The following is a 15,501-nucleotide window of genomic DNA, read 5'->3' on the forward strand; positions in this document are numbered from 1 at the left end:
GCTCGCAGTGCACCTGAGGGCCCATAGAGGAAGTAATCTTTTAACTCTGAATTATAAAACTTCTGCCTCCGGAGTGTGTTTCAGCTCACAACCCCGACAACAATTTCTAAATTAAGACTTCTGTAAATGTGATTCGGTGGTTTTGCAATGATTTTCTGCAGCGATGTTTCTGCGCACACACAAACCCGCATCCTTATGCTACAACCCTGCGAGAAGGACGTCATCACTCCCCCCCCCCCCCCCCCCCCCCCCCCCCTTCCTTCACATCCTCTGCCTCTGTCCCTGCACGCAGTCAAAGTGCAACCTCTGAGTAGTTTCGTGCAATAATATGCTCTGTTGTTCCGCCCTGGCTCCTGAAACAGCCGACATTTTCAAAGTGTCTCCGGGTGGAGGGGCACACTGCCTCATCACCACACAGCTGCAAGCAGGCAGTAGCTTAAGCGAAGGGTACAGTGTTGCAGTGCAATAATCTGGCTCACTCGCAGCTAGCTTATCGGTACAGCTGTTGACTGGCAGCAAGTCCACTGAAACTGCACCGACTCTCCTCCGTCCATCCCGCCGGAGCACCGGCCGACAGGGGCAAATGAACGAGCTGGTGAAGAGTTTACCCTCCCCGACTCTGCCCGGGCTGCACCTCCCGTCCGTGGATACCCACAAAGGCTGGCTCTTTAAATGGACCAACTACCTGAAGGGCTACCAGAGGCGGTGGTTCGTGCTCAGTAACGGCCTGCTGTCCTACTACAGGTGACGGTGATTTACTCAGTTAATAATATCAGAAATAATAATGGAAGCTGTTAGCAGCATGTCAGAAATTAGTTTTATTTAAAAGGAAATTAAACTTTTTTGCATACCTTATCTGGAGGAAGAGGTTTAGTAACAGCAGCCTAAATAAATAAATAAATGAAAATCACATGAGTCATAACTACAATGAGATGACCCGTGAACGATGTTAAAAACTATATAAGTTTAAACATGGTGTCTAATAGCACTTATTACGTCTATCTATCTATAAATAGATAGATGCTGCCTGTCTCTAAGAATAACTTTATTGATCCCAACAGGAAATTCATATTTCTTGAAATATCATATCATAAAAGTCTTCTATAGTATTATATTCTATAATAGAGTGCTAGATATATTAATTATTACATTATTATATATAATAAGGTAATAAATATCTATCTAGTGAACAGCAATCTAGTCTTTCTAGAGGGACTGGCCCTAGCATAATACAACTAATAATATATAACATAGTATTCATATAATTTTATATGTAGTCTCTATGTAGATAGATAGGCAGACAGACAGAGAGAATAGATAGATAGATAGATAGATAGATAGATAGATAGATAGATAGATAGATAGATAGATAGATAGATAGATAGATAGATAGACGAACGGGCGGACGAATGGACAGAAATTTAGCCTTGTAAGTCATGCAAGGCAAAGCTGTCATTGTTAACCTACAGTACATATTGTCCAGAGTTGTCTCCTGAGGGAAACTTAAACTTGTTTGGTATGACACTTATTGTGACTCTTTTAAAACTGAAATAAGTCAAAAATGGAGCTGCTCCATTTTGTAAATGGGGCACATCAGCATGGAGCTGAGCAGAGAGGCTGGTGTATTCTTGCCTTTTTTTTTTGTTCTGCTGTTACACGCTGCTGTTATTCCCCTCAGGACTCAGGCAGAGATGGCACACACTTGTCGGGGAACAATTCCCCTGGCGACGGCGCACATCGAGGTGGGCGACACCTGCCACTTGGTGTTAACCAGCGGAGGCCGGAGTTACCACCTGAAGGCCACCTCCGAGGGAGAGTGCCAGAAATGGGTGTCAGCACTGCAACAGGCCAAAGCCAACGCCACTCTCCTCATGCATCACTCAGGTGAGACAGGCATTTTATACTCTTTGTGATTCGTGTTTTTGGACAGTAAATTTTAGTGTAGTGTTAGTGTTACTGTTCTGTCATGTACCTTTATTTTATGGGTTTCTTTTGTTGTTGTTTTGGGGTTTGGGTTTTTTGGGGGAGATTTAAACAAAAACACCCACACCAGAATTTGCACTTTAAAGGAACAGCATGGTTCAGCCGAGAAGCTCTGAAGCAGTCAAACTAATTTTAGCTGTAACATGAATGCAGGCTGACACAACCAAGACCCATTTTCCTAAATGCATATTAGATTTCTACACATTCTCTGTGCTGACTTTATAGTTATGTAAACAGAAGGACACAAGGTGGCAGTGTTATTCAGTATGTCCTTATGAGAACAGTCCGTTGGGGGCAAGGGGTGTGATTAAAGGTAAAAAGAGGAAGCTGTATTTAATCTTGTCATATTAAATTACACCTCACCTTCAGCTATGATCATTCTAATACTCCCTTTTTTTTTACCTTCAGACAAATAGAGCATCTTTCTGTCTTACACAAATGCAGAATCACACATGCAGCTACCGCCACCTACCCTCCCCACCACGCTGTCTCCTTTCTCCCTCCCCGTCTCCTTCACTATGACGACAGTGAGTGCTGAATGAAATGACCTTCCTGTAGACTCCTCCTACCCTTTCTGAAAGCAGGAGGGGTAAGAGAAAAAAAAAAGAGAGAGCAGGAGGGTGTGAGCATTTTCATTGAAAATATTTTTCCACTATACACTCTGTGGACAATAGGAAGACACGAGGGCAGCCTTTTTCAGTGACTGTGTCACCTTGTAAGTAGCCTGCTCATTATATTACCAGTGGCAGGATTAGAAGTGAGACAGTCGCCGTGCATTTGCTTGCATGCTTTTTTTGCATCCATGTATGCATTAGTAATCATAGCTTTATGTTTATGGAGTTCAGTAAGTTGGGCAGTCCCTTTAATTTACTGCACATGCACAGCAGAGCCGTCGTCAACCGTCTCTGTGTACGTTGCCTAGTTCGATTTGATGTCTGCAACACCCAAAAATGTTGTGTAAAATGTTCGAACTCGGAAGGACTGATGTGTGAGATGTACATGAAATACTGGTTCAAATATAGAGCTTAGCCCATTTACACTGTTTTATGCATTTTAAGACTTCCAGAAATGGTCTTAAAGTGCTGCTGCTCCATGTTTTTGGGTAATTATTTTCATCATAGGTTTATGTTCCATATATTATGTGTCGTTCACACAGCTGTGGCTGATGTGCTTGTGTGCATGTGTAAGAAGAGACAGTGCCTTGTGTTTTTTGGTGTGATGTGATTATAGATTATCATCGAGTGAGCTTTTTCATCTGGGCTCATTAGCGGGACAAATTAATTGGCTAAAAGTCGATTCGAACAGCATCTGTCTGTCTTATAATAGCTATTACTAAAATCTTTAGGCTCCTCTGAAATATGTATAAATAGGTGTGTTGTGAAAAAATAATGTTTCCCGCTGGTGTTGAAGACAAGATGAAAGCGTGAGGATGAATCCAAACAGCCTGTCCTGGAGCCGGCTTTCAGCACACACAGTCAGACTTTAAATGGTTTTTCCATGCTGAGGACGCTTACAGTGCATCCCCTGATTTTTAACTCTCTCCTCCCACACTGTGTCCATATTGATGCTCCCGCTATCACCTGTGGGTGTTTTCTTTTTTTTTTTTTAAAATGATTCAACGATGAGTCACCAATTGAACTCTCCAAAGTCCTGTGTGGAAAATAACCAGTCAGTGCACAGACTAGACCAGTATCCCTCTGCCCTACATGTATACTGTTATTCTATGTCCGAGCACTTCCATATAAAAACATCGGATGGCAGATGGCCTCAGATCGCAGATTCATAGCGTCTTAACACCTTGAGCTCCACCAGCAGAGTGTGATTATTCTCTCTCTATATATATGTGGGTCATGAAACCATTACAGATGCCTGAAGGATTTTTCACCCTCTCATTTTTAATCTTCTCCTCCAGAGACGTTCTTAATCCACTTTGCCCTGATTGTTTTCATTTCTTTGCCCCTTTAGATTGAAGTAGTTTATGTCCCGTACATAGGCAAGGCTTTCTTTCAAGCACAGCAGGACCTAGAAAAGTTTCATTGCATAGGATGGAAGCAGTTACATGAACTTAAAGCTGGGTTGTTTGTTTTGGCATTTATTGCTCGCTATAGATATGGGTCTGTTTTTATACTGCATAAGAAATTTTAATAGAGCACAGAATTGTGAGCAGGTGCATCATTCATTCTTCAAAGTGCTTATGCAAAGAAAATGAATATATATATATATGGGGCGGGTTTATCCTTCAAGCTTGGGTCCTCTACCAGAGGCCTGGGAGCTTGAGGGTCCTGCGCAGTATCTTAGCTGTTCCCAGGACTGCGCTCTTCTGGACAGAGATCTCCGATGTTGTTCCCGGGATCTGCTGGAGCCACTCGCCTAGCTTGGGAGTCACTGCACCTAGTGCTCCGATTACCACGGGGACCACCGTTACCTTCACCCTCCACATCCTCTCGAGCTCTTCTCTGAGCCCTTGGTATTTCTCCAGCTTCTCGTGTTCCTTCTTTCTGATATTGCTGTCATTCGGAACCGCTACATCGATCACTACAGCCGTCTTCTTCTGTTTGTCTACCACCACTATGTCCGGTTGGTTAGCCACCACCATTTTGTGCGTCTGTATCTGGAAGTCCCACAGGATCTTAGCTCGGTCATTCTCCACCACCCTTGGGGGCATCTCCCATTTTGACCTCGGGACTTCCAGGTTATACTCGGCACAGATGTTCCTGTACACTATGCCGGCCACTTGGTTATGGCGTTCCATGTATGCCTTGCCTGCTAGCATCTTGCACCCTGCTGTTATGTGCTGGATTGTCTCTGGGGCATCTTTACACAGCCTGCACCTGGGGTCTTGCCTGGTGTGATAGACCCCAGCCTCTATGGATCTTGTACTCAGAGCTTGTTCTTGTGCTGCCATGATTAGTGCCTCTGTGCTGTCTTTCAGTCCAGCTTTGTCCAGCCACTGGTAGGATTTCTGGATATCAGCCACCTCCTCTATCTGCCGGTGGTACATACCGTGCAGGGGCCTGTCCTTCCATGATGGTTCCTCGTCTCCCTCCTCTTTCTTGGGTTTCTGCTGTCTGAGGTATTCACTGAGCACTCGGTCAGTTGGGGCCATCTTCCCAATGTATTCTTGGATGTTCCTTGTCTCATCCTGGGACGAGACAATGATATATATATATATATACTGTATGTATATATATATGTGTGTGTGTGTGTGTGTGTGTGTGTGTGTGTGTGTGTGTGTGTGTGTGTGTGTGTGTGTGTGTCCCATTTCCATAAGTGAAAATGGGACTGTAAATGAGATACTTTCAGGTAAAAGCATTGTCATAAATCTCTCCATGATGCTTTGTAATCAGCCCAGTCTCTTTACACTCCTCCATTAAAGCTTCAGACTGATGGTTTGGCTCACTCCAGCAAACGGGTACAGAGAGAGATAGTGAGGGGGAGACAGAGGAGAAAAGGGTAGTGCGTCATCTTTTTTTTTTCTCCTTCTTCCTCTAAAAATAGCCTTGCCTCCTGATTGCACAGACCTACGTTTCCAGGGCAACAGTGTTCATTCACAGCTTTCCAGTGTTGTAGAGAGGAAGATTTGTGGTGGATCAGGGTGTGAAGTGTTAATATCTTCTTCTAGCCAGTCCCCATTAATGCTCTCTCAGCTTGTCTCGATCTAAATTTTAAATGCATTTCTCAATCTGCCATTACATCCCAGTGCGCTGTTTACTACACCATCACAAACACCCACTCTGTTTACATGTAATAACCTCTAATGATGCTATTTTAGTAAATGAATAAAATTCTGTCCTGGCTCTATTTTTTTTTTTTTTTTGTGCATGTGTGTTTGAAGATGACTCGGGGGATGAAGTCCCAGTACCTCAGGAGGATCGTACTCTAACCCAAGGGGTGCTTAAGACTCTGGCCAGCAAGCTAGATGACCTGAGCACCTGTAATGAGCTGATAGGAAAGCATGGTGCTGCCCTCCAGCGCTCCCTCAGTGAACTCGAGGACCTGCGTGGATCCACTGACAGCACAGACAAAGTGAAAGCCGTTAATGAGCGAGCCACCCTCTTTCGCATCACCTCCAATGCTATGATCAATGTGAGCCATTCAGTTCTCCCCCAGTATGTAGCCACTCTAATGGGAGGCTAGCAGAAATGCTTTTTTTTAACAAAGGGGGAATAGAGCTTGAGGGTGCCGCCCGCATTCTTTGATGTGTTTTGTGTTCACACCTCAGGCTTGTCGTGACTTTGTGGACGTGGCAGAATCTCACAGTCGGAGGTGGCAAAAGGCCCTGCAGCATGAGAGAGAACAGCGTCACCATCTGGAGGAGACCATCGAACAGTTAGCCAAACAGCATAACAGCTTAGAAAGAGCCTGGAGGGAGAATCCCACCTCATATACAGGTGAGACTCTGTCTGTCTCCCAGACATCCTGTGTCACCAAAGAGCAAATGGGCCTCTTCAACGGGTGGTGCACAGACAGGTTACTTGAGTTAGACTTTAACCTTTTTTTAAGCATATTTATCTACAATCTGCATAAGAAACTACAGTAAACAAATAAACTATTATTTTAGTGATTTTTGTTTTTTCTGATGTAGTTTGTTATGTTTTACTGTTTTTGTGATCAATGTTAGTCTTTGGGAGCACATTTTTTCTGTTTGGTATAACTAATGCTAACAGGTTAATGGTTACAACCTGAGCTTTGCGCACAAAAGTAACAAAGCGGCCAATGTTGATGTTGAAGTGTAGCTTCAGTGTTTGTTAATCGTCCCTGGGCTTGTGCGTATGTGTCTCTGAGCATGGAAGGCCTTTTTGGCAGTGCACTGAGTGTGAACACAGAACACCTACAATCATTAACTGCTGTAAATAACATTTATAAAGGTAAATAAGACCTTTATATGTTAGTTATGTGAAATGCCTCATGTCAATTAAAAGCAACCTGCAAAGCAAACATTACGAAGCTACTAATAGTTAAACAACTTCTTCATACCGCTTTGAGGCAAGTATTAATGAAAGTTCTATTACCTGAAGCAAACATACAAGTCTTTTTAGTCTCCATTATTTGCTACTTCCTGTGTGGATGTAGAGGATGTGCAGGACTCTCAGCTGACCTGTCCTGTGCTTGCTGCCGTAGGCGTGGAGCGATCCCAGGAGGGAGATGCGAGCGACGAGAATGACGAGGCAGAGTTCTTCGATGCCATGGAGGACTCACCTGCGTTCATAACTGTGACTGCTACTGGTAACATAGAGCACAAGTGAGAGGCATCATCTCTACACAGTTACTGTATGTCTAACCCGCTGAGCTATTTTTGTGAATGTTTTTAATATTTGTTTTTTTCACTTAGGCGCTCAGGAAGTAATCAGAGTATGATGAGTGGAGGCGTGCCCAATGACTGGACTCACAATGAGAATGTACGTCACAAGAATATGGATATTAATGAAAAACACTTTACTGAGTAGCCCTATTCATCTTAGCTTGTCCTTTTCTCTACAGGACACCTCAGGCGCAAACCACATGCAGCTACGAAGAACAAGGCGCAGCCGTATTCCTGACAAACCAAATTACTCCCTTAACCTGTGGAGCATCATGAAAAATTGCATTGGGAAAGATCTATCGAAGATACCCATGCCTGTAAATAGTGGACAAATCTGCATTCTCCACTAATGAGCTCTAGTCAAAGCTTAATGTGGCGGGAACTTTAATTTGATGTGTATGAAATGTGCAATTGCAGGTAAACTTCAACGAGCCGCTGTCGATGCTCCAGCGTCTGACTGAGGATCTGGAGTACAGTGAGCTTCTGGACCGGGCCGCTCGCTGCGACTCGTCCCTGGAGCAGATGTGCCTGGTGGCTGCCTTTTCTGTCTCTTCCTACTCCACCACAGTCCATCGCACAGCCAAGCCTTTCAACCCTCTGCTGGGGGAGACTTATGAGCTGGATCGGCTGGATGAGTATGGTTATCGCTCCATCTGTGAGCAGGCAAGGAATCACTTAATTACTGCGTTTATGCGTCTTTGATCACATTTTATAAACAATGGAGAGGAGAGCAAACACCCAACATATTGTGCTTATATTGGCTCTACTGACACCAGCTGATACAATTCACTTTCAGGTTAGTCATCACCCACCAGCTGCTGCCCACCATGTGACGTCACAGCGAGGATGGACCCTGTGGCAGCATATCACTATAGACAGCAAATTTCGTGGGAAATATATTTCAGTGGTGCCGTTAGGTAAGAAGCAGTCAGTGTTCACGATGACAGTCACTTTATATGAGCACAAATGCTACTACATCTGAGATCTGATTTATAAATACACTGAAATGTCTGTGTGATGTTTTGTATGCATTTTTTTTTACCATAGGAAACATTCACCTGCAGTTCCACTCGAGTGGAAACCACTATGTGTGGAGCAAAGTGACTTCCACAGTGCACAATATTATTGTAGGGAAGCTCTGGATTGATCAGGTGTGTTCCTCTTGGACAGCAGTTCGCAAAGCTTTCTGAAGGTCCTTTACATTTTTTCTTTATGTATTAGATTCTTTGTCATTCATTTGTGGACTAGTCTTTGTAGCTTATCATGTTCAGAGGAATATTTTTTATGCTTGTTTGTTTATTCCGTTAAAATGGGCCTATGAATTACTCCAGGATAAAAAACAACCTGAATGAAGGGATTTAAATTGCATCTCTATGTACTCCATTTCTTTTTGCTAAATCTCTTTAGTCAAATATATTAAAAAATATATAGATAACACAGTTCGACAGGCAGAAAATAATAATTTTGGACCAACAGTGACAATATTAGCTGAAACTTGGCATATCCTTAAAAAAATCTGGGGAAACTGAACAAGTGGTAAGCCTAAACAGGATCCACAGCAACTGATTTGAAAGTAATTTCCTTAAGAAATAAGGAAAGCATCCAGCAAACAAAAGCAAAATTTCTTCTTTCTTTTTTTTCCAAGCATAAAGGAAAGTAATTTTAGTCACTGTACACTTTTAAGTCACATCTGTTTTTTTTCTTGTTGGCAGTCTGGGGACATTGACATTGTAAACACCACAACCAAGGACACCTGTCGTCTTAAATTCTCCCCCTACAGCTACTTTTCCAGGGAAGTCCCACGCAAAGTAAGTTTCTGATGAACTAATAGACAACTACAACATTAACTCAGTCTTACATTTGCCGAATGTCTACTGCTACACAAGCCCTTTAGAGAGAATCTGTAATGCTGTTTTAACAGATACAACTTTCTCCTAATATTGACTAATATTGAATATTGAAAAAAATGGATAACCTACTTAAAACAAGGATTACCAACCTTACAGCTGGAGAAATAAGAAAAAGGAGGGCACAAAGTGTCAAACTAACAGAACAAGAACCTCTCTTTGAGGGCTATGATGTGTTGAAGCACTAAAGATCATAAAGGCAGCAAAATTCAGGAGGGGTGGCAAAAAATGTGTGATAAATTAAATACATTTAAATCACATTTTAAGTACGTTGAACCAAACAACAGCTTAAAAAAAAGATGAAAGAAATATCAAAAGTAAAAGATTGCAATATTTCTATTAATATTCTCAGCAAGAGCCAACAGCCAGAGAGCTGGGAAGAGATTAAAGTAAAATATAGTCTTACAGTCGGCCTGTAGGCCTTTTCTTCTAACCCAAGAGGTTACATAGAGCCAAAACACATGGCTGAAAACTCCATCTAGCAGCATATCTCCCTTTGGAACGCCAAATTGCCTTTCACGGTTCTTTTTCCATGAGTTATTTTTCTATTTCTGCCAGCCTTAAAACCAGTAACACGCAGCGAAAATCCCCCTTAATGGAGAAAAGCAGCAGTGTTCAGCAGCAACAGCTCTACTAATTTCCAGTGCTGATTTGTGTCTTCACTTTATGTTGTGGAAATTACATCTCAGTAGACTGAGCTGTCAGGTTTAACCAGAGCTGATGCATCAGAGGGAAACGACTGCTTGCACAAAGAGAGAAACCAGCTTCATCCTTGTTATGACAACTTCTTTCTATTCCTAAAAAAAATTCCTGAATCACTCCCGAAAGAAAATATCTTCAACTGTCACTCTAGGCTGTCTACCCTTCGGTAGGGCGTTGATATCCCCAGACACCCCGAACCATCACAAATATGAAAAACACAGTCATACACAAAACAGATGATTAAACATATTTAATTAAAACACTTAAGTGAATAAGGTTATATAACCTGCTTATCAGTATTCTCTCACACGGCATAATAGAACATAGAACAAGTAACTAACACGAATAGGAAAACAGGATCATTAAAAGAAGAAGAAATAAAAGAGGATCAGCTGGGTCAGACTCGGGCAGACCCCATCTGAAAAGCTGGCTGTCCACCTGTTTTTCACATGATTTTGGAGCTCATCTAAGGTACTGGCAGGATGTAAGGGCATGGGTAAAATAAATTCTTATCACAGGCAATGATATTAATTAGGTATATTTTATAAATCCCAGTAATGCTGTTTCTGTGGTATGCAACCACGCTCTCATTCTCATATGGCTTCCCAGTCGCATGTCATTAGCTAGTGCACATGCAGTTTCATAGTCGGACATTTTCAAACAGCAAAAACTGAAACTAAAATGGATTTTAAAAAAAGAAAGTAAATAAAAACCTAAAGACCCCGATGAGGGCTGATCTCTTCTTGTGTGCTATGTTCTTTGTTATTTTTAGGTGACAGGAGTGGTAGAGGACCGAGAGGGCACAGCTCATTACATCCTGTCCGGAACCTGGGATGACAAAATCGAAAGTGCCAAGATAGTGGATAGCAGCCAAGGATGCGGAGGCTCCGAAGGGAAACAAAAGACGGTTTATCAGACTCTTCCGCCCAAACTGCTGTGGAAGAAATATCCCCTTCCGTATGTAATACATTTTGTGCTCTTATCTTAATGATTGAGTGTGTCGGTGTGCTATTTCTCCTTCTCGGTCTGCATCTTTTGTCACACTGAGTTCTCTAATCCGTCCTCCAGAGAAAATGCAGAGAACATGCACTTTTTCTCCTCTCTGGCACTGACCTTAAATGAGCCAGAAGAGGGCGTCGCACCCACTGACAGTCGCTTGCGGCCAGACCAGCGGCTGATGGAGGCTGGTCTGTGGGATGAAGCCAACAGTCAGAAGCAACGTCTAGAGGAACGACAGAGACTGGAGAGGAAAAGAAGGGCGCAAGCTAACCAGGCCCTGGAGGAGGGTGAGTGCAAGGAAATGAACAAGAACAGTGATGACAAAGACTTTTCTGGCTTTTGCATCATTTGTGCCAACCTTCAGCACATATCGAGCAGCTGTTCAGAGCTTTATTTTGCAGTGAGCTCATAGCAATAACAGATTTTTCCTTATTTAGAAACAAAGAGCACAGGTGAAAGCTCTGTTGTTATAAAAATGAGTGACTATTGATCTTTAGCTTTGGTCAACAGCTGACAAAACCTGACAAAAACTTGCAGTAATTGGCAAATTTTACAATATTTAGAGTCTATGAAGAAAGAACTTTGCAATATCCTGAAAATGAGCACATATGTTCTGTCTTTAGGGCAAGATATTGAGGGTTACCAGCCACTGTGGTTTGAGAAGAGGACAGACGAGACAGGCGATAACATTTTTATCTACAAAGGCGGCTACTGGGAGGCCAAAGAAAGACAAGACTGGAGCCAGTGTCCTCAGATCTTTTAGGACAACATGCCTCTTGCTCCACAGCATCAGCCAGGCTGAGCATTTCCTCGTGGTTTAAGGATACTCTGAAGGATGGAGAGTTGTGTGTATGAGTTTGGATGTACATGTGTGAGTGAGTGAGACAGCTAATCTCTCCAGGGATTTTCAAGCACAAAAACATCTGGTTCCTAATTTACTTGCTCTTCCTCTGTTATATCTGCATTTCAAAAAAATGCATGGCCTCAGTATAAGAGAGTTAAGAGCTGCGAATAATATGTACACTAAAGGGAGTTTAGTGTACACGTGATCAGGTGTGTGGGGATAATTCTAGGCTGAAGACCGATGTCTTATTTTCTTCAAAACTGGCACAACTTGCTGAGATCTCCCAGTGATGCTGGGTTTCAAAAGAAATTTAGCAGGACAAAGCCTTCTTCTGTGCTAGAAGACTTCAAGACCAATCCCTATGATTTCTTGGTGTTCTTTATTAATCTGTTTCTCAAAACTGCACAAACTGCAGTTTGAAAGGATTAACAGTTATTGTCTGACTGGTCTCTAAAGAACAGTCACTCCACCAAATCTTTTTACAGATAATTGCTTTGTCTCCCATAATCTTGAAATTACAGTATGTCCACCTCCGTCACTGTTACATTTAAGTCAGTAGCAGAGAGCAGCACACACCCACTGAAAGCACTTGAATAATGTCTTCACTGACCCTGGAGGAGCCTGAGTGTGAGAAAATGACTAAAACAACATATTTGTGTAATCTCAGCTTGGACTCTATATAAAACTCTATATTCAAAAAAGTCTGCTTAAGCTGAAGATGCTGAAAGGTTTTTTGCCTCATATCAGACAAAACTGCCAGCTCATTAGATTGCATGATATTATTTTCATTGCCACCAGGGGCTTCCCTCATCAATTGCTAACACTTGTAAACAGCTTGAAAGGAGTGTTAGTCCCACTCGCACTCATTCTTCCACAGCAGTCATCTGGACAGGTTTAACTTTTTCTTCCAGAGAAACTGCTGTTTCACATCAAAATGCCTAATGAGTCAACTGCAATGGACTGATTTTAAGGTCTGGATCCAGCAGCAAACGTTTACCAGGTAGGGGAAAATCGAGTTGCAGTGTAGGATCCAGGATTTTTGGAGCTCCGCCATTACCAAGAACTAAAATTTAGGATGTTGCTGCATCAGTTTAATTTTTTTAAATGATGATTAAAGGTTAAATAGCTGCAGGTGAATGTGAGTGTTGGTTATCTGTTTCCATGTGTTAGCCCTGCAACAGACCGGCAACCAGCCCAGGGCACCTAGAGTACCCCTTCAAATATCTTTAAACAAAACCGTAAGTATAAATATGCTAATCTTGGGATTTTCCTCAGCAGGAGATATTATTGCTGCTGGTGGCAATTTTAGCCTTAATTATGTAACAGAATAGCAACTCCCCAGTAACCCCCTCATTGAAACAAAAAAGATTTTGTACAGATTAAAACGGTTCTGCAGGTATACCTCCAGGTAAATTCAACTGAGTAATTGTTTTTAAAATTAAATTTACCCATTATCAGGGTTTACCATTGTGGCAAGTACCAATGAACCTGTTCCCTTGCTTAAAATGGTTGCAAATGACTCTATTAGTTATTTGTATGTTAAAAATTGTTCATTTGCATTATGTTAGCAATAAGAAATCCTGCACAGTCACTTGTGATTTAAAAAAAACAAAACACTCCCCAATCAGGGAATTGTTTTATTCAGCCCAAATATTAAGTTGTATTAACATTATTTCATCATATCACTCAAAAACATTACACTTGCTCACGTTTTTGTGCGGCGGCAAGCACTTGTGTAAATTGGTAGTAAATACACTCTATAACCTGTTTATTTATAGTTTACTGTGTATTATTACAGCGGGGCATGATGCACAAATATGGCTGCCTGTTTGGTTTTGGCCTGTAAATAGCTAGAATATACTAGAAATAAAATCGTAGTATCATTTGAAGAAGATATACAGTGCTTTAACATCCATGTTGTCATATATTAATCTCTATTATGTATACATAACAAGTCATGATTGTATACCAGCTAAGGAGATGTTGGGTAAATTAAATAATGAATCTTATGTTTATAAGCGTACATAAATGATGCAATGAAATGTTGATCAAATAAAGCACAATGTCATGTTTACCTGACAGGACATGCTCTATAATTTAAAGTCCACAGCAAAGTATAGCTATGCATGGTTTTAGACTGCTTGTGCACTAGGCCTCTTCACCTAGCTAGCTGTTTGTGGATTGTTACTGAAACACCTTTTGTGCCCGACTGCCTCAGAAATTTTACATTTTTGAGCTCAAATAAAGACTTAAAGCTGCCAGTGTGCAACCGTTTACTGTCACACCAGTGGTTTTTATAATCTTCTGTCAAACAAAGCACAGGTAATAAAGAAGAAAACAGAGTTTGTCACAATGCTTTAAAGTGGGTATTTCTGTCTGGAGCTTTTCTTGAGTCCAAAGCAACTGTCCTGATCTACAAAAACATGTAAAAAATGTATTAGTTGTTTAACTAATGTTGTTTACTCAAAAAGAATAAATAAAAAGTAAATAACTGAATTTCCTCATGTGCTCAGCCGTCACTCGTACATGAACTACATGGATTTACGAGGTTTACCCTACAAACTGAAAGCATTATTTCTAAACTCCACCTTCTTTAGAAAAAAAATATTAAACATGCAAGTGTGATTGTTTTGTTGTACCAATGCTATGGTGACGATGAGTCATGGAAAAGACATTTGCATATTTTACAAGTGCACATGCAAACTAACCCTTAACTCATTCAGCAGCACCTGAAGTAATGCACAGGTGTAAAAACATGCTTCCAAGTACATCCTGAAGACTTACCCAAGATCCAAGATTTTTAGAATAAAACTGAACCCATAAGCCCCAGTGAAAGATGCTCTCTTACAAATTTGGCAGATAACATAAATTTGTATTTTGATTTCAGTTATTTTTCTCATTTCATCAGCAATCCTTTACAAACCAGATGATGGACAGCCTGTGATTGACAGATGCAACAGTGTTCAACATTTTTCCATGCTCACTGTATTTACTATCATGCAATTGCATGTGCATTAAAGTTTAAAGCCCCTGGCAGCAGTTCAATGCATGTATGGTCAAGATGACACGGTGAAGAATCAGAATGGGGAAGAAAGACATTTTAAGTGACTCTGAATGTGGCTGGTTGTTGGTCTGAGCTGATCTGAGTGTTTGAGAAACTGCTGATCTACTGGGACTTTCCCACACAGCCATCTCTGGGGTTTACAGAAAATGGTCTGATAAATATAAAGTTAGCAGCAGTTCTCTGGGTGAAAATGCCTTTTAAATTCCAGAGGTCAGAGGGGAATGGCTAGGCTGTTTCAAAGGGAAAGGAAGGCTGCAGTAAGTCAAATGACCACTTGCTGCACCCAAGGGCATTTCTGAATGTACAACATGTTAGAGCAGATGGGCTACAGAAGCAAAAAGAGCACACAAGGTGGCACTCCTGTTAGCCAGGAAAATAAAGCTACAGTTTATACAGGATCACCAAACTTTACAGTAGAGCTCTGAAAAAATTTCGTTAGGTATTGATTTCTGCTGCAACATTGAGATGGTGGCATCAGATTTTTGAGGCGTAAGGTCAGAATTTGTAGTTATTTATTAATTAACTTATCCTGTCCGGCACCTTCAGCAAGCACAATCATTGTCTGAATGCACTGCTGTGCCAAACACATTTGCTTTTCAAACAGGAACTCTATTCAATTTTATCCTTTGTACTTTATATATATGCATATATAGCGAGAGTAATAACTCAAAAAGAACTGATACCCATCTATCAAGGTATC

The 15,501-nt window shown here is 41.4% G+C and overlaps 1 protein-coding gene across 1 annotated transcript; it reads left to right on the top strand.

Annotated features, from left to right (window-relative positions):
* Positions 1-288: 288 nt before the first annotated feature.
* On the top strand, positions 289-14,233 carry osbp2a (oxysterol binding protein 2a). Its single transcript, XM_026173965.1, has 14 exons — positions 289-744; positions 1,679-1,884; positions 5,819-6,069; positions 6,206-6,374; positions 7,105-7,225; positions 7,316-7,382; positions 7,465-7,602; positions 7,703-7,948; positions 8,082-8,202; positions 8,333-8,436; positions 8,998-9,093; positions 10,667-10,851; positions 10,963-11,180; positions 11,517-14,233. The coding sequence occupies exons 1-14, from the start codon at positions 584-586 to the stop codon at positions 11,654-11,656; spliced, it is 2,223 nt and encodes a 740-aa protein (XP_026029750.1). The 5' UTR covers positions 289-583; the 3' UTR covers positions 11,657-14,233.
* The last annotated feature ends 1,268 nt before the right edge of the window (positions 14,234-15,501 follow it).

Source organism: Astatotilapia calliptera, chromosome 7 (assembly GCF_900246225.1).
Source record: "Astatotilapia calliptera chromosome 7, fAstCal1.2, whole genome shotgun sequence".
Lineage (NCBI taxonomy): Eukaryota > Metazoa > Chordata > Actinopteri > Cichliformes > Cichlidae > Astatotilapia > Astatotilapia calliptera.